Genomic DNA, 19,879 nt, shown 5'->3' on the forward strand with positions numbered 1-19,879 from the left:
TATGATGTTGTTGGGGGAGGAGGATAGTGAGAGCTGACAGGGGTAGGTCCTTGGTCAACACCAGAAGTAACGGTGCAGAAGCTGTAAGAGAAACCATTATAGGCGATTTACTGGCTTTGATTGGAAGATAAAAATGAACCAAAATGTGCACTCTCATCCAGCTGGACAGCAGTAAAGGTGTTGGGAATGTGTAGTGGTCAACAATATTAAAGGTTGCAAACAGGTTGAGAAGGATGAGGAGCAATAGTTTACATTTGTAGCAGTCAAGACCCTTTGTTTTCAGTTAACAGCATTAAAGCGATGTCTTTGTAATGTTCCCATGATTGTTACTAATGTACTTTTGGTTAGTACATGCTGATCGCATTATTTTTACCAAAATAAAGTGCAATGTTAATCTAAGTATTGGACCGTGAAGCTTAAGTTTTCCACATTCAGTAATAGCCATGATGTAATAAATCATTTTCTTAAAGGGGTCATAAATGTTTCTAATCTCTTATCTCTATAAGAACTATAAACAATGTCACGGTCACTGCTGTAAAATTAAAAATAAATGCTGCTGGTTGTCTTGTCAATCACATAAGGATTTTTAAAAAGTATATATTATATTATGGTGTTGTGAAATTCATTGTACAGTTTAATATGGCATACAGTGAGGCTTTTATAAAAAAAATGAACAGAGAAACCAAAAATGAATACATGTATTCCAGATAAATCAAATATTAGCTTTCTTTAGCCAAAAGGGCTGAATAAAGACATCAGATTTTTTAATACCTTACCAAAGTTTGTTGTAAGCCTCCAGGCATTCTGGCTTTACGTTGTGAACTGGAAAGAAATTTTTAAAATTATACACGGAAACAATGTGAAAATAATACATTCCTAAACAGCTTTTAAAATATTGTAAATACTTACACTGAATTTTGTACAGGCTGCTGGTTTCCTTTTTAGATAGTAAGTTTGAATGAGCATCTTTGCGTGGATCCACCTTTCTAACAAATAGCGATTTAAACCAGCTATCCTCCCTGCTGTTATAAGAAGTTGCAGATAATGCCCTGTGTGGAAACATAATTACGACAGAAGAGCCAGTCAGGTAGCATTGTAGCAAGTGACACAATCCTGTTGACTCTTAAGGTTATGCATATGATGGTAAAGAGGATGAATACAATAGAAACATTAAACTTCAGCAAGACACTCTCTTTGGGGATCAGGGTAATGTCATTGGACTGGATAATGCCATTGTAAGGGAAAATATTGAAGATCCAAGGTCCCAGGTTCGATCCCGGCCCTGGGTCACTGTCTGTGTGGAGTTTGCACATTCTTCCCGTGTCTGTGTGGGTTTCGCCCCCACAACCCAAAGATGTGCAGGGTAGGTGGATTGGCCATGCTAAATTGCCCCTTAATTGGAAAAAATGAATTGGGTACTCTAAACTTTAAAAAAAAATTGAAGATGAACAGGGAAGAACAAAATGCAGGAAATATTCAGTAGGTCAGGTTGCCTGCTCTGTATTTCCAGCATTTCTTGTTTTTATTTCCAATTTCCAACCGCCACGTTATTTTGCTTTTGAAGGTGGGAAGGTCATGTTTAGAAATGCTTAAAACAGGCTATAGAATAGGTGCTGAAAGGGACAAGACAGGTATGGACAAAATTGAAAGGAACATATAACTGCAAAAAAAGAGATTATTCCAATATCTTAAAGTTTAGGCAGCACAGTAGTTTGAGATTATAAAAATCACACAGAAGTTAAGAATCGAGTGAGAAGAGCCCACACAGAAACTGCTAAATTATAAATACAGTAATAAAAATCTGTGCAAGTGATCAGTTTCTGCCCACAAATCTTACTTTCTGCACACATACAATGGGAGAAGCATATATAATAATAACCTTTATTGTCACAAGTAGGATTACATTCACACTGCAATTAAGTTACTGTGAAAAACCCCTAGTCGCCACACTCCTAAAACCCCTAGTCGCCTATTCGGGTACACAGAGGGAGAATTCAGCAGGTCCAGTTCACCTAACAGCATGTACTTCGGGACACGCGAGAGGAAACCGGAGCACCCAGAGGAAAACCAGGTAGACAAAGGGAGAACGTGCAGACTCCGCACAGTCCTAAACATGTTAAAATTTCTCATGGATAATATATCAACATTTTCAAAATATGTTTTGTTGTAAATCGATTAAATCACTGAAAATGCTTTTTGAAAGATATTTCATGCACTGTAGGACCCGTCTCCGAATCAGAGGAGTTCTCCCCACCCATATGAAGCCAGTTATGAGTCTCTCCATCTCCTGAAAAAAAGACGTTGGCAAGAAAACCGGGAGGCATTGAAATAAGATCACAAATCGTGGCAAAATGTTCATATTAATAGATTGAATTCGGCCCACCAGTGACAGTGGAAGGCTGTCCCACCTCTGCAGGTCCGCTCTAACGCCAAGGTTGTAAAATTCAATTTGCAAAGTTGTGACCAATCCCGGGCACACCTGAACCCCCAAATAGCGAAAACCAGTTGCCGGCAGACGGAATGGCAATCCCCCCCCCACCCTAGCACCTCCCCTCAGAAGGCTTACCACAAAATATTCACTCTTGCCAACATTTAGTTTATATCCTTAAAAGGAACCAAATCTCTGTAATATCTCCCCCATAACTGGCCCTGGAATCCTAACATACATTACAGGGGTTGTCCGCGTACAGGGATACTCTGTGCTCTACTCCACCCCTGACAATTCCCCTCCACTTTTCCACGGCCCTCAAAGCAATTGGCAAAGGTGTGATTGCCACGCAAACAACAGCGGGTACATAGGGCATCCCTGCATCATCCCCCTGTGCAGCCTGAATGACCCAGAATTCATGTTGTCATTCAAATACTAGCAGCCGGCACTTCATAGAACGGCAGGACCACGATGCAAACTGAGGACCAATCCCAAACTTCTCCAAAAAAGCGAATTGCTAAACTCGACCCGATCGAACGTCTTTTCGGCATCCTGAGACACAATAATCTACAGTCTGGTCCCACCGCCAGTGTATGAAGTAAATTAAGTAGCCACCTCATGTTAGATGACAGTTTTCTTACAAACCCTGTCTGGTCTTCCTCCGCTATCTCCGGGAGGCAAGGCTCCAGCCTCAACGCTAAGATTTTGGCTAAACGTTTAACATCCACGATAAGCAGAGAGATTGGGCAGTACGACCCACACTCTTCAGGAGGGAGATGGACGCCTGCCTCAATATTTCCGGAAGGGAACCCCACGCCAATGAATCATTAAACATCCCCAACACCAATGAGGTCAGCTGGTCCATGAACTTTTTGTAAAATTCTACTGGGAACCTATCAGGCCCCGACGCCTTCCCCACCTGCATCTTACTTAGAGTCATGCGGACCTCCTCCAACCTCATCAGCACCTCCAAAGTCTCATGCAACCCATCTCTCACCAGAGGAAACTCCAAGCTCTCCAAAAACTCAACCATCTGCTCATTCTCTGGCCTGCAAACCCCTCATAAAAGGAAAATACTTCTTAATTTTCTATGGGATAGAGACCAACCCACCCCCAGATTTCTGCATCTGCATAATTTTCCTGGCCGCCTCAACTGATGATCTTAGTTCTTCACACAGTCCTGTTGCTTGTTTGCTGGCAGCTACGAAATGTTGGAATCTCTTCTCCCATGATTTTGCACCCAAAGCACGGACATGTGAGTGGCTTACTCGCTCTTTCAACTTCTTCCATCGGGTAGGATACAAAAGTCTGAGAACACGCACGAACAGATTGTTCCCCGCTGTTACCAGACTCCCAAACAACCCTCTTATGGACTGATCTGATGAATACTACACTCCTGCATGCTTCACCTGATGCCGGTGTCTATGTATATTTACATTGTGTGCCTTGTGTTGCCCTATTATGTATTTTCTTTTCATGTACAAATGATCCGTTTGAGATGCAGGCAGAAAAACACTTTTCACTGTATCTCGGTACACGTGACAATAAACAAATCCAATCCAATCCGCCAGACGCTTAACCTGCTCTCTGCTATCTCTTCTGACAGGAAGACTCCATCATTTTATTTAAAGGCTGGTCACTGCCGTTGGTCGCTTCTCAATTTAGAACTCCGTGACCCTCCCAACATCCGCCCGCAGGTCGCGATGCTGCATTCGAAAAATCCCGACTTGGACAGTATTATGGAAGTGATGGTGATGACATGGAAATTTGGCCTTAAGCTTATCTTAAGGTCAAATGTGATATAAAGGCGTGAACGGTCTGGTTTGGCCTCGCAAATGTTTTCAGGGATGAAGCCGGTGGCATGGGAGCAGAGCTTATGGGTATGGTTGGGAAAACAAAAACATTGTGCTCCAATCTTCCCAGTAGTTAACTGGAGGTCATAACAACATGGAGGAGAATAATTATTGAGGTTACAGAAAAACTGAAGCATTCAAATGCAAGGACAAAGATGTAAAAATGTTTGCTGGGACACCCGAGGGGTTCAGTCAATGACCAGGTCTCCTGATTAACATTCATCCATTATCACAAATGGATTGCCTCATTATTGATTGCATTGTTGTTTGCAGGACCTGGTGATGTGCTTTAGGATGTTCTGCAGTCATGAAAGGTATTGAATAAATGCAAGATTGTTCCATATGTGTAAGTTATGAAAGGAAAACTGGAACAATTCAAACAAGAGGGTCAGTGCAAGCTCAATGAGGGTGGTACTGAGAAGCATTCTGGGAGAAATCGGCACAGTCACTGTAGCTTGGAAGGAGATTGAGGAGGATCCACAGCCAAAGAATGGACTAGCCCAAAACAATACATTTAAAAAAAATTCATTTCACAGGATGTGGGCCTCACTGGTTAGGCCAGCATTTATTGCCCCATCGCCAGTTGCCCTTCAGAAGGTGGTGGTGAGTTGTTTTCTTGAACCGCTCCAGTCCTTGTGCTATTAGGGAGGGAGCTCCAGGATGTTGCTCCAGTGACAGTGATGGAATGGCGATATATTTCCAAGGGTGGTGAGTGACTTGGAGGGGAAACCTCCAGGTAGTGGGATTCGCAGGCATCTGCTGCTCTTGCCCTTCTAGACAGTAGTGGTTGTGGGTTTGGAAGGTGCTGTCTGAGGAACCGTGGAGAATTACTGCAGCGCATCTTGGAGATGGTACACAAAGCTGTTACTGTTCATCAGTGGTGGAAGGGAGAGCCCCATCAAGTGGGCTGTTTTTTCCTGGATTGTGTTGAGCTTCCAAGTGGCATTTGAGCTGCACTCATCCAGGCAAGTAGAGAGTATTCCATTACACTCCTGACTTGTGCCTTGTCTTTGATAGACAGGCTTTAGAGGTCAGGAGGTAAGTTACTTGCCATGGGACTCCAAGTCTTTGACCTGCCCTGGTAGCCACAGTATTAATGTGGCTTTTCCAGTTCAGTTTCTGCTCAATAGCAATCCCCAGGATGTTGATTGCTGTAGTGTTTCCATCCATCCCTCCCTCCTCCTCAAACCAAGAAGAAAAAAAAATGGGAGAAACAGCACTTAAAGAGAGCACCAGACCTGCGAGGGACACTGTTCGTAGTGTGGATGTAAGAAGGCAGCTGATTGGTAAGTCCTCGTGAGTATTTTCAATCTATTAAAGTAATTTAATATTTAACGGAGGGTTAGTCATGGCAGTTGGTGGGGCTTGTGTTCCGCCTGTGCGATGTGGTCAATCATGGATGCTAACAGCATCCCTGACAATTACATCTGCAGAAGTGTATCCAACTGCACTTGCTGACTGAACTAATGGATCGGTTTGCACAGCAGTTTGAGGTACTAAAGAGCAACCAAATGGCAGAAAGCGTCATAGATAGGAGGTTATAGAGACCTGGTCACACCCAAAGGAGAGGAAGATAAATGGGCTACTGCTAGAAAGGGCAGGTATTCAGTGCAGAGGTTACCCTGTGGCTGTGCCCCTAACAAGTATGCCCTTTTGGATAGTGATGAGGGGGTTAGCCCATCAGGTGACAACAGTGGGCAGAGCAGTGGCACCACAGCTGGCTCTGCAGTAGAGGGGGGGGTGGTTAATGCATATTAAAGCAATACTAATTGGGGATTCAATAGTCAGGAGCGAAGATAGGTGCTTCTGTAGTCACGAAAGAGACCCCAGGATGGTGTGTTGCCTCCCTGGTGCCAGAGTCATGGATGTTTCTGAGCAGATACAGGATATCCTAAAACAAGAAGGCAAACAGACAGATGTCACTGTCCACATTGGTACAAATGATAGGCAGGATGAGTAGCAAGATCCTGCAAAGATATTACAGGGAGTTAGGTAGGAAGCTAAAAAGCAGGACCACTCTAAAGATGTAGTTTCAGGATTACTCCCCGTGCCATATGCTAGTGAGGCTTGGAACAAAGAGATACTACAATTGAACATGTGGCTAAAGATGTCCAAAGATGTGCAGGTTGGGTGGATTGGCCATGAAAAATTGTCCAAAATTCTATGATTAACCTAGGACAAAAGTTCAGCGCAACATCGTGGGCCGAAGGGCCTGTTCTGTGCTGTATTTCTCTATCTAAAGAGCTGGTGTAAGGGAAAGGGCTTCAGATATGTGGATCTTTAGGATGTTTTCCAGGGAAGGCGGGACCCGGACGAGAAGGACGGGTTGCACCTAAACTGGAGGGGCACCAATATCCTGGCCGGGAGGTTTCTAATATGATGACAGGGGGGTGGGAACCAGAGCAACAGGCCAGCAAGTGTAGAGGCTTGGGAAGTGCTTGAGATTAAGACATATATAGCTAACCAAGAGAGCAGGCAGGGAGAGGTCGCTGAACTCAGAGAGCCTGGTGGTCTGGAGTGCATTTACTTCAATGCAAGAAGTATAATAGGTATGATGGATGAACTTGGAGTCTGGATTAATGTAGGGAATTACGATATTGTTGCTATTACGAGACACGATTAAAGATAGACAGGACTGGCAGCTTAACGTTCTGGGATACGATGTTTTAGACGAGACAGAAGGCGTAGCAAAATGGTGGGGTGAGCTGCCTTACTGGTTAGGGAACACATCACAGCTGTGATGAGGGACGACATCTTGGAGGGATCCTGCAGAAAGGCATTATGGGTAGACCTCACAAATAGGAAGGGTGCAATCACAATGTTGGGGTTGTACTATAGGCCTCCCAACAGTCAGCCGGATACAGAGGAACAGATATGTAGATTCTGAAAAGATGTGAAAATATCAGGGTTGTTGTGGTGGGTGATTTTAATTTCCTCCATATTGATTAGGATTCCCTTAGTGCCAGGGGATCGGATGGAGAACAATTTGTTAGGTGTGTCCAGGAGGTGCTTTTGAAACAGTATGTTGATAGTCTAACCAGGGAGGGGCCTTACGGACCTGGTATTGGGGCATGGGTCCGGCCAGGTGACCAAAGTTTCAGTAGGGGATCATTTTGGGAATAGTAATCATAATTCCGTAAGTTTTCGAATACTCATGGATAAGGATAAAAGTGGTCCTCGAGGGTGCTAAATGGGGGGATAAGCCAATGACAACAGAATTCAGCAAGAGCTGGAGAATGTGGATTGGGAGCAGCTGTTTGAGCGCAAATTCACATTTGATATGTGGAAGTCTTTTAAAGACTAGTTCATTAGAGTGCAGGACGGGCATGTCCCTGCAAAAATGAAGGATAGAAAGGCAGGATTAGGGAACCATGGATGACAGGGGAAATTGTGAGACACTTCTGGCAAGTAGGGTCGAGCCAAATCCCAAGGCCTTATATATGTATAGAAGGAGCAAGAGGGTAGCTAGGGAAAGAGTAGGTCCATTCAAGGGCAAAGGAGGGAAGTTATGCATGGAATCAGAGGAAGTGGGTGAAATCCTTAATGAGTACTTTGCATTGGTATTCACCAAGGAGAGTGACATGACGGATGTTGAATTAGCGATGAGTGTATGAATACTCTAGGTAGGACACGTCAGTATAATGAAGGAGGAAGTGTTGGATATCTTAAAATGCATTAAGGTAGACAAGTCCCCTCAGCCGGATAGGATATTTCCCAAGTTACTGTGGGAGGCAGGAGAGAAAATAGCTGGGGCCTTAACAGATATCTTTGCATGATTTTTGACAACACGGAGGTTCCAGAGGACTGGAAAATAGCCAATGTTGCCCCTTTGTTTAAGAAGGGAAGCAGGGATAATTCAGGTTATTGTAGGCCAGTGAGCCTGACGTCAGTGATGGGGAAGCTGTTGGAGAAGATACTGAGGGACAGGATTTATTCACATTTGGAAGCGAATGGACTTGTTAGTGATAGGCAACATGGTTTTGAGCAGAGAAGATCATGTCTTTTTTTTGAGGAGGTGACAAAATTAATTGATGAGGGAAAGGCTGTGGATGTTACCTGCATGGACTTTAGTAAGGCGCTTGACAAGGTCCCTCATGACAGACTTGTACAAAAGGTAAAGTTGTATTATTTATATATATATATAAATAAATGATCTGGAGAAAAATGTAGATGGTCTGATCAGCAAGTTTGTAGATGACACTAAGACAGGTGGAATTTCAGATAGTGAAGGGGACTGTCAGAGAATACAATAGAATATAGATGGATTGGTGAGTTGGGCAGAAAAATGGCAGATGTGAGTTCAATCCAGACAAATGATGCATTTTGGAAGATTAAATTCAGGTGTGAATCATACAGTAAATGGCAGACCCCTTAGGAGCATTGACATGCAGAGGGATCTGGGCGTTCAGGTCCATAGTTTCATGAAAGTGGCAATGCAGGTGGAAAGGTGTCAAGAAGGCATATGGCATGCTTGTCTTCATTGGCCAGGGCATTAAGTACAAAAGTTGGCAGGTCATGTTACAGTTGTATAAAACTTTAGTTGGCCATATTTAGAATATTGCGTGCAGTTCTGGTCGCCACGCTACCAGAAGGGCATGGATGCTCTGAAGAGAGTGCAAAGAAGATTTACCAGGATGTTGCCTGGTCTGGAGGGTGTTAGCTATGAAGAGAGATTAAATAAACTTGGATTGTTTTTGTTGGAAGGATGGAGGCTGAGGGGGACCTGATTGAGGTATGCAAACTTACAAGAGGTATAGATAGCATGAATAGTCAGAAGCTTTTTCCCAATGTGGAAGACTCAATTACAAGGGGCACAGTTTATAGTGAGAGGGGGAAAGTTTATGAGAGACGTGTAGGGAAAGCTTTTCATGTAGAGGATGGTGGGTGCCTGGAATGCGTTGCCAGTGGAGGTGGTGGCACGATAGCAATGTTTAGAACATAGAACATAGAACAGCACAGAACAGGCCCTTTGGCCCTCAATGTTGTGCCGAGCCATGATCACCCTACTCAAACCCACGTATCCACCCTATACCCGTAACCCAACAACCCCCCCCTTAACCTTACTTTTATTAGGACACTACGGGCAATTTAGCATGGCCAATCCACCTAACCCGCACATCTTTGGACTGTGGGAGGAAACCGGAGCACCTGGAGGAAACCCACGCACACAGGGGGAGGACGTGCAGACTCCACACAGACAGTGACCCAGCCGGGTATCGAACCTGGGACCCTGGAGCTGTGAAGCATTTATGCTAACCACCATGCTACCCTGCTGCCCCCAAGTTTAACATGTATGTATCTTGATAGATGCATGAACGGGCAGGGAATAAAGCGATACAGATCATTTGGGCAATTAGTAGGTCAAAGTAAGGAATCTGGATCAGTGCAGTCTTGGTGGGCCAAAGGCCCTGTTCCTGAGCTGCAAAGTTCTTTGTTATTTGATGGGCCAAATGGTCTCCTTCTGCACGGGAGGGATTCTCTGATACATTCCTCCTCAGGGTTAGGCCTTTGAGCTTGCAACTTGTGGTAGAATACAACTCTGTTGTTAATGACACCACACACAATCTTATGGATGCCCAGTTTAGAGTTGCTAGATCTGTTCTAAATGTGTCCCATTTTTACACAGTGATAGTGCCAGACCAAATGATGGGAGGGTGTCCTCAATGTAAAGAGATTTTGTCTCCACAAGGATTTTGCAGTGGTCACTCCTACCAATATGGTCATGGACAGATGCATTAGTGCTGTGTAGTTTGGTGAGGGTAAGGTCTTGTATGCCTTTTCACTTGTGTTGGTTCGCTCATGCCTGCCACAAGATCAATCTGGCAGATATGCCCTTCAGACATCAAATCATTTTGGTTAGTGGTGGTCCCCAGCCCCTCCTGGAGATTAGTGTTCAGTCAGTGCACTTCCCACCCTCACAGTCCTTCCAGTGATGTTGAGGAGTACTGATTAATCAGGGTGTTAGTAGGAATCAGATGCTAATCAGGTGGTCTCCAGATCCATGTTTGACCCAAGGTCCTCAAACTTCATGAGGTTCAGAGTCAATGTTGGAAACTCCGGGTGCCATTCAACCCCAATAGTATACCACTGTATCACTACATCTAGTGTGGGTGTCCTGGGATAAGACATGCCCAGGGATGGTAATGGAGGAGTCTGGGACATGGGAAAAAATGCAGATTGTGTGTGTATTAGAGTGCCAGGCTGTTGCTTGATTAACGAGGTTGAGCCCTCCCAATTTTGGGACAATTCCCCAGATGCTAGTGAGAACTTTGAAGGGTTGACTGGGCTGGGGCAGTTTTTATTGTGCTTGCTCTCTCGGTTGATTTTGTTCTCACTATTTCTTTTGGCAGCTTGCTAGGCTATTTCAGAGGATAGTTAAAGTCAACTGGGGTGCAGTACACCTCGAGTCACGTGTTGCTTGACCAGGTGAAAACAGCAGATTTACTTCCTGAAGGACATTAATAAATCAGATAGAACTACTTGGTAGTTTCATGGTTGCTGTTATTAGCTTTTTATTTTAAAAAAAACTTTTTTACTAATTCATTTCTTTTCCATTAGCGTGGCCAATCCACCTACCCTGCACATATTTGGGCTCTGGGGGTGAGACCCACGCAGACACGGGGTGAATGTGCAAACTCCACACGGACAGTGACCCGTGTTGGGATCGAACCCAGGTCCTCAGTGCTGTGAGCCAGCAGTGCTAACTACTGCGCCACCATGCTGTCCCATTAACGTTTTATTTTAATATCCTATTTTGAATTCCCCAGCTGATGTGATGGGACACAGTACCTCCAGATCATTATTCCATTGCTTCTGGATTATCAGTCTAGTAACATAATCGCTATGCCACCATACCTATACGTGTCTATTAAACATGCACATCTATGTTTGTATCTGAAGCATTCAAGGACAGGAAAGGGCATTTAGAGATCTCGTGGTGGTTACCAAGGGGTCAAGGACGAGCTTTTTAAACAGAGGGAGCAGGGTGACAGCAAGAGAAGAGAAAATCATTTTCAATATAAAACAGAATTGAACAATGATGGCCGATGCAGACAGGACGGGCTGAAGAGCCTCTTTCTGTGCTGCAAAACTCATTGGTCAACATGTGAGGGAGAATAAGGTTAAGGCTGCAGGAGGTGGGTTTCATGAATGAGATTATCTTTGAAGGGTAGTGGGCACAAGAAACAAGAGAGCTCAGGGCTAGAGTGGGTCGATAGTAAAAGAGTGATGTTGTGGCAGAGAAACAGTTAACAAATACATTGCCGAAGCAGACATGGCAATAATAGCTAAACTGACTGTGCACCAGACAAGTCTATTTTTCAAATTCTGGAATTGCTTGGGGGACCACGTGTCACAATTCTGGAAAATTAGAGTCAGATCTCACAATCTTTGCTGAAGTTGGCAGAGGTCCTTCAGTTGATTTATTTGTCTATATCTAAGTAACCTACTCCGCAACATCTCAATATGAAAAATAATCTTAATCTGTCTGGTTATTCTACAATCTCAATATTAACCTTCTCTGAAAAAAAACTGTGAGTGGTTTACTATCTTTGCAATTCACGCCCAGCTTACTTTCTTCATCTTTTGGTGGCACTACCTGAACTGTAATTACCTTCTTGACACATGTGCTTACAGAAATCCTTTTATTACATAGAACAGTACAGCACAGAACAGGCCCTTCGGCCCTCAATGTTGTGCCGAGCCATGATCACCCTACTCAAACCCACGTATCCACCCTATACCCGTAACCCAACAACCCCCCCCCCCCCTTAACCTTACTTTTATTAGGACACTACGGGCAATTTAGCATGGCCAATCCACCTAACCCACACATCTTTGGACTGTGGGAGGAAACCGGAGCACCCGGAGGAAACCCACGCACACAGGGGGAGGACGTGCAGACTCCACACAGACAGTGACCCAGCCAGGAATCGACCCTGGAGCTGTGAAGCATTTATGCTAACCACCATGCTACCCTGCTGTCCATCTCACTTTCATCTCAATGTCACCTGAATCCGCCCTTGTCACAGTTCATCAATTGCGTACAGCCTTGGTCACATTCAAACTTGACTATTCCAGTGTAATCCCAGCATGCCTCCCACAGCGTTCCCTCCATAAACATGTAGTCATCCAAAATTCTAATGCCCATGTCCTTACTCGCACCACAGCCCACTCACCTAACACACCTGTGTTTGCTGAGCTACGTTGGCTCCCAGTCAAGCATAACTTAGTTTCAAAATTCTCATCCTGGTTTTCAAATGCCTCCATAAACTTCACCATTTATATCTTTCTAATATCCTCCAGCCTCACGACCCACCGTAACTGCACTCATCGAATTATGACCTCTCAAGCTTTCCTAATTTTAATTGGGCCACCACTGCTGGTTGCACCAACAGCTGCTTAAGTTCCGAATTCCTCCCTGCACCTCTTCAACTCTACTTCAAGATGTTCTTTATAACTCAACTCATTGTCCAAATGCCCTAATAGCACAGTTTTTAAAATGCTTTCATGGTATGTGGGCATCATTGGGAAGGCCAGAATCTGTTGCCCATCCCTAACTGCCTCGAGATGGTGGTGGTGAGCTGCCTTCTTGAACCACTGCTGTCCATGTCTTGTAGAAACACCCATAATGCTGTTAGGGAGGGAGTTTCAATTTCTTGATCCATTGATAGTGGAGGAATGGTGATATAGTTCCTAGTTAGGATGGTAAGTTACTTGGAGAGCAATGGTGCTCCCATGCATCTGCTACCCTTGCCCTCCTAAGTGGTAGAGGTTGCAGTTTTGGATGGTGCTGTTGAACGAGCTTTGGGGACTTACTACAGTGCATCTTATAGATCAGGGTTTTTCAAATGGGTCACCACTTGCAGGCGGGTGTTGAGAGGGTCACGGAGCGATCAGTCGCAGCATTCTCGATTGCGGAGTTTTGCATTTGGAGAAGGTTTACCTTGAGGGGATGATTGAGGAGTTCCACATGAGAGGAGGTCTATTTATTCTTCATTTTAAAGAGTTGGTTACTGTCAGCTCTTGGGGGAGGGTGAGTTTTGGGGGGGGGGGGGCAATTCTTTGAGTGTTTTGGGCTGCTGCTTGGTTGATGAGAGGTGGGGTGTGTTTTGTTTTATGTATAAAATGTTAAAAACGGAATTTAAAATATTTTCAAAAAAAGAACAGATGACGCACAGTGAGTGGGGTGCCAATCAAGTAGGTTATTTTGTCCTGGGTGGTGTTAAGCTTAAGTATTGTTGGAGCTACACTCATCCAGGAAGTGGGGAGTATTCCATTACACTCCTGACTTGTGCCTTTTAGATTGTGGGCATGCTCTGGGGCATCCAGAGGTGAGTTTCTTGACATTATTCTCAGCCTCTGACCTGCTCTTGTAGCCACAGTAATTATATGGTTCAGTTCAGTTTCTGATCAGTGATCCAGTGGGGGATTAAGTGATGCTAACACCACTGATTTTTTAAAAAAAAATTATTCATGGGATGTGGGCATTGCTGGCTGGGTCAGCATTTATTGCCCATCCCTGAGGGCAATGAAGAATCTTCACACTGCTGTGGATCTGGAGTCACATGTGAGCCAGGCCAGATAAGGACAACAAATTTCCTTCCCTAAAAGAACAGATGGATTTTTCTAAAATTTACAATGGTTTCATGGTCATCATTAGACTTTTAATTCCACATTTTATTTTTGTAGAATTTAAACCAGTCCCCAAAGCATTACCCTAGGTCTCTGGATTACTAGTCCAACAACAATACCAGTACACCACTGTCTCTCCAGGATATCAAAGGGAGATAGTTGGATTCTCTCTTGTTGGGAGATGGTCATTGCCGAGCACACTTCATCTAACCAGAGTTAATTCCCTAGCTTGATAATAATGGTAGAGTGAGGGAATATGCCAGCCATGAGGTTAGATTGTGGTTGTCTAGAATTCTGATGCTGCTAATGTCCCACAGCACCTCATGGATGCCCAGTTTTGAGTTGCTGGATCTGTTTGAAATCGATCCCACTTAGCACACAACATGATGGATGGAGAAGGTCCTCAATGTAAAGATGGGACCGTGTCTCCATGAGGACTATGCATAGGTCACTCCTACACTGCCATGTATAGATGCATCTGCTACTGGTAGATTGGGGAGGACAAAGTCAAGTAGGTGTTCCTACCACAGACCTGGTTTTGCAGCTCTGCCCTTTAGAACTCAGCCAGCTTGGTCAGGTGTTGCTATTGAGCTACTCTTGGTGATGGACATTGAAGTTCCCCATCCAGATTTCATTCTGTGTCCTTGCCATCCTCAATGCTTCCTCAAAGAGTACTGATTCATCAGCTAAGGGGGGGTGGTGGTGGTAACCAATAGGATGGTTCCTTGCCCATGTTTGACCTGATGCCAAGTATTCTCACCGTCACCCGAACATTTTGGACAACTGAATTTATTAGTACAATGTAGGAACAGCAGGAGAATAAACAGGGTCTTTAAATGCTTGGTCCGAGAATAGAGCATACATTTCAAGAAGTGATTCCGAGTTTGTATGGTGCACTGTTTTTATGGATTTTTTATTTTATGTACCCAATTTTACATTCCTATTCTCACATGGAGCAAAACTGCCTTGTGGTCATAGTTCTAATTATTTTTTAGGTTGTACAATTGCACCATTTCATCACACCAAACCAGATAAGGTTGAGCTCCCTTCCAACATTGGTGGAAAAGAAAACTCATGATCACACTTAGAGAATTCCCAATTTCTCAGCAGTAACATTTTCCTGTCTCATTTTAGGATGTTAATTTGACAACATACAAATTCACAATTGCTTGCTAAAACAATCAACAAATTATCATATAAGACCAGAGTCTCATCATTCTATTGTGGTCACCAATTGAACTCGAAACTACGATTCAGTCTTGAAAACATACCAAAAAATGCCATTTTTGTGGAAGATTTTAACCTAAGGTTTAATGTTAGTAATTGTCTTACTTTACCCCTACTCTGATAGTAATACAATAATGCAAATTTGTTCGCCATACATTCCAACCAATGTCTGTTTTTTTTGTTCGAAGTGAACAAATTCAGAGACATGTTTGAATAGTTTTTCGTGATCCAATTGACATAGCTACCCGAAGATTTATTTCACGTGAAGCAGAATGGATAAACGAACAACCCGAGCAACACTTTGAGCAATTATTAAAATGGCTAAAGATGAAACGTCCTTGACAAACACGCAAATCCGTAAGTGCGAGTTTTTCCACACACAAAAAAACTTCGGGGTGAGCCTGGAAAAAGATCTGCGGCCGATTGCCAGCAGTTCACTCAGGACACCTGCTACGCGGGACGTCTAAATTAACCGGGCTCCACTGGCAACTGCGTTGTGGAACAACTTAAAGCAGCACAGTGACACCTGACTTTCCTTTCGGCGAAGAGGGATGGAAGCGAGGGCCCGGCGGACAGAAACTTTACCTCAGTTAACCTCAGCCCACCTCCGGCACCCTTTGGAGCCAAAGAGGGGCGAGGCCTCGCGCGCGGACACTGACCTGGTGGTTATGGCTGCTGTACTGCTCTTGGCAGCGACCGCTGCCAGGGCCCGGCCCTCGCCCTGTGCCCGGGCTGTGGCCCTCCTCGCAGCGGCCACAATGTTACCAAGAACTCTGGCCGCCATCTTGCTGTGGAGGTGACATTCACCCCGGCGCCGAGTGACGTGCGCATGCGCCACAGGCCCGCCCGCCTGCCGGCCTTAGCAACAGCGGCTCAAGGCCTTGGCTGCTCGGTTAAAAAAAAACATCATCTTTTATTCCAGAAATAGGCTCCAAGGTTCCCTGCTCACCCGGGGGCGGGGGGGAAGAGACCCCCGCCTCGAGAATCTTTACAATTAAATCTGTGCATATTTCAAGTTGCTGTCATTTGACCTTGGGTGTTCTGATTGAAGATTTGTCCTCCATGGCGAGGCCCTGTCAAAAATATGCATTAAAAATTCAAACCAGATAAAACTCAGGCCAGCCTGTGATGGCCTTTGCTTTGGGCACCAGATTGCGCTCCAGCAGCAGCACGGTGGTCAGCACCGCTGCCCTCACAGCGCCTGGGACCCGTGTTCGATTCCGGCCTGGGGTGACTGTCCATGTGGAGATTTTCCCGTTCTCCCCGTGTCTGCGTAGGTTTCCTCCCACAGTCCAAAGATGCGCGGGTGTATGGCCATGCTAAATTGTCCCTTGGTGTTCGGGGCTGTGCAGTTTAGATGGGGTTATGGGGTGGGGGAGTGTGCATGGGTGCGATGTTCTTTCGCAGGGTCAGTGCAGGCTCAATGGGCCAAGTAGCCTACACTATAAGGATTCTATGTTTTACTATTGCTCTGAGAACCAGATTGCATTACAGGACTATTGGTTTGAGCACCAGATTGCACTACAGGACTATGAAGTCATTTGTTTTAGTTCAATGTTGCCGAATGCAAAACTAGAAGGGGCAAGGAGCAGAGAGTAGTGTCATTCGGCTGTTTCCTTTGTTGATGATGAGAATTCATTCAAACCTAAATCAATATCATTGCAACATAAGGTGTATTGTATTTGTAAATTGGAAACACTGACTCATATTTTTAAGTTACTGTTTGCTTTACATCTTAGACATTTTGGAGCTTCATACTCTACCAAGGGTGCAGAAAGAGGTAATATTCTGTTTGAAAACATAACCAATATCGATTTGGGTTACAGTAAAAAATAACTGACATATTTAAATGAGTTTATAAAGTAGCTAATGAAGGCCTATTTAAAACCATAATCTGTCTTTCTTGAGGTGCTAACTAGTCTGTGTACTGCTAAAATGTTCTGGCTTTAAATTAGATTTTCAACATTAATATATTGCTTTTTAGGTTTACAATCTTGCTTCCTCTTTGATCATAAATCTCAAAACTCAGAAATATGATGTTGATTAGATTTATATTGGAGAATTTTAAAATTTGTTTCAAAGCCCACCATGGTTTTTCACCTCTCCCTATCTCTGTAATTACCTCTAGCCCCACAACTGTCTGATGTATCTGTACTTCTCTAATTCTGGCCTCTTGAGCATCCATGATATTAATCATCCCACCATTGGTGGCGATGTGTTGAGCTGACAAAGCCCTAAACTCTGGAATTCTCTTTCTTTCCACCTTTAAGACACTCCATAAAATCTACCTCTTTGACCAATGTTTTCGTCATCTGTCCCAATATCTCCTCTATATAGCTCGGTGTCAAACTTTGATAACACCCTGTGAACTGTCTTGGAATATTTTACTACATGGGTGGCACTTTAATAATACAAGGATTATTATATCTGTAATAACCCTCACGAGACCCATGGGGAAACTAATTGATCTCCCCGAGGGGTTCGTGGAAAACGAGCTTCCATACTAGTGGGTGGAGGCCCACCCAGCTGAGGATCGTAAGATTCAGTATAGAAGCCGGCCCAAGCAGGGACTGAGAAGAGTAAATAGTTTGCTGCCATGGGCAGACTTTTTATGATAACTGAATTAAAATTGATGTTCTTCCAACTGCTGATTTCGTGGTCATTAAAATATCCAACAAGAATAAAAAACAATTTAAATCATTTTTGTTATTCTTGAAATTAAAATGTATTTCCTTCCTGTCATCAAACAAACACATCTCCATTGTACTGGATGGAACCATCAATTCAGCGAACAGGTGTAGTTGGATCTGAACAGAGGCTTTAATACACTTACAATAGAGCCAGCCTATTCGTCGTTGAACTTCAGATGAAATGGCAGGCTGGCTCTAAGGCACTGATCTTTATACATCGGTCCCAGGGGAGGAGTCCTGGGCAGAGCCAAGGGAAGAGCCCAGTACAAACTCTCGCGTACTCCCAGAGCGACTCCCCCTGGTGGTCGGATAGTGCAACTGCACTTAAAATGGGTAGATAACGAACATATATACATGGAGTGATATTGGCAACTATATATAGTGTGAATCACATTCACCACATTCACCCCCTGTTAAAAAAAAATCAAGTCCGGCGGTGGTGATGGCTCAAAGAGTCAATCTGTCCGGTGGACGAATTGTCCGTGTTGATCTGCGAGTCTTGCCCGAGCCTCATACACCTCCTGGTCGAATGGAGACTCGGGGGGCGGGCTGGTGCTGGCGCTCGGGACTGGTGGGGTGAGATCACAGAATCGGGGACCCAAGGGGGTGGCCCCATAGGGAACGGGGAAAGGAGTTCCTCGGTGGGGGTAGATGGGGGGCTGGATCCAGCGGGTGCCAGGTCCCGGAGGGATACTGTGTCCTGGCGACCGTCCGGGAACTCAACAAATGCGTACTGTGGGTTGGAATGAAGCAGGCACACCTTTTCAACAATGGAGTCGGTCTTGTGCGCCCTGATGTGCTTCCTTAGGAGAACCGGGCCTGGCGTCCTCAGCCACGCCGGAAGTGAGACCCCTGTGCTAGTGCCCCTGGAAAAAATGAGGAGCCGCTCGTGGGGGGTTTGGTTGGTAGCTGTACACAGGAGGGATCTAATTGCATGGAGCGCGTCAGGGAGGACTTCCTGCCATTGGGAAACTTGGAGCTTCCTGGACCTGAGGGTCAATAGGACGGTCTTCCAGACCGTCGCGTTCTCCCTCTCCACCTGTCCGTTCCCCCTGGGGTTGTAACTGGTAGCCCTGCTTGAGGCGATGCCCTTGTCGAGCAGGTACTGACGTAGCTCGTCACTCATAAAGGACGCACCCCGGTCGCTATGCACGTAGCTGGGGAAACCGAACAGAGTGAAGACACTATGCAGGGCCCTAATGACTGTGTGGGAGGTCATATCGGGACATGGGATGGCGAAGGGGAATTGGGAGAACTCGTCAATAATGTTAAGGAAGTAAATGTTTTTGTTAATGGAGGGGAGTGGCCCTTTGAAATCGATCGCATGTCCCGCGGGATAGGGCATCCGAGGGCTCGTTGAGCTTCCCCGGTCGCTATTTGATCTCGTAATTGTAGGTGGAGAGTTCAATCCTCCACCGAAGAATTTTGTAATTTTTAATTTTGCCCCTTTGCGAGTTGTCGACCATGAAGGCGACTGACCGTTGGTCGGTAATGAGGGTGAACCTCCTACCTGCGAGGTAGTGCCTCCAGTGTCGGACAGCCTCCACGATGGCTTGTGCTTCCTTCTCGACTGAGGAGTGTCGGAGTTCTGAAGCGGATAGGGTACGGGAGAAAAATGCAACGGGCCGCCCTGCTTGGTTTAAAGTGGCTGCTAGCGCTACCTCTGAGGTGTCGCTCTCAACCTGAAAGGGAGTGGATTCATCCACCGCTCGCATGGCTCTTTGGCGATGTCGTCCCTGATGCAGCTGAAGGCTTGGCGCGCCTCAGCAGACAGGGGAAATAGTGTGGCCTTGAAGAGTGGGCGGGCTTTGTCCGCATATTGGGGGACCCACTGGGCGTAGTACGAAAGGAGCCCCAAGCACCGTTTGAGGGCCTTGGGGCCATGGGGGAGGGGGAGTTCTAAGAGGGGGCGCATGTGGTCCGGGTCTGGGCCCAGGACTCCGTCCTCCACGACGTAGCCGAGGATGGCTAGTCTGTTTGTGCGGAACACGCATTTCTCCTTGTTATATGTAAGGTTTAATTTTTGGGCCATCTGGAGAAAACGGTGG

General features: G+C 45.2%; 1 protein-coding gene across 1 annotated transcript in view; it reads right to left on the reverse strand.

Annotated features, from left to right (window-relative positions):
- The window catches only part of nipsnap2 (nipsnap homolog 2), a 40,857-nt gene extending 23,531 nt beyond the window's left edge, over positions 1 to 17,326 (reverse strand). Inside the window, exons 1-4 of the mRNA XM_038813098.1 lie at positions 17,242 to 17,326; positions 15,801 to 15,999; positions 910 to 1,049; positions 777 to 822 (exon numbers count right to left, since the gene is read on the reverse strand). Of these exons, the coding sequence (XP_038669026.1) occupies positions 777 to 822; positions 910 to 1,049; positions 15,801 to 15,999; positions 17,242 to 17,326 (470 nt within the window). The remainder of the gene's footprint in view (positions 1 to 776; positions 823 to 909; positions 1,050 to 15,800; positions 16,000 to 17,241) is intronic.
- Between the last annotated feature and the right edge of the window lie 2,553 nt (positions 17,327 to 19,879).

Source organism: Scyliorhinus canicula, chromosome 12, assembly GCF_902713615.1.
Source record: "Scyliorhinus canicula chromosome 12, sScyCan1.1, whole genome shotgun sequence".
NCBI lineage: Eukaryota > Metazoa > Chordata > Chondrichthyes > Carcharhiniformes > Scyliorhinidae > Scyliorhinus > Scyliorhinus canicula.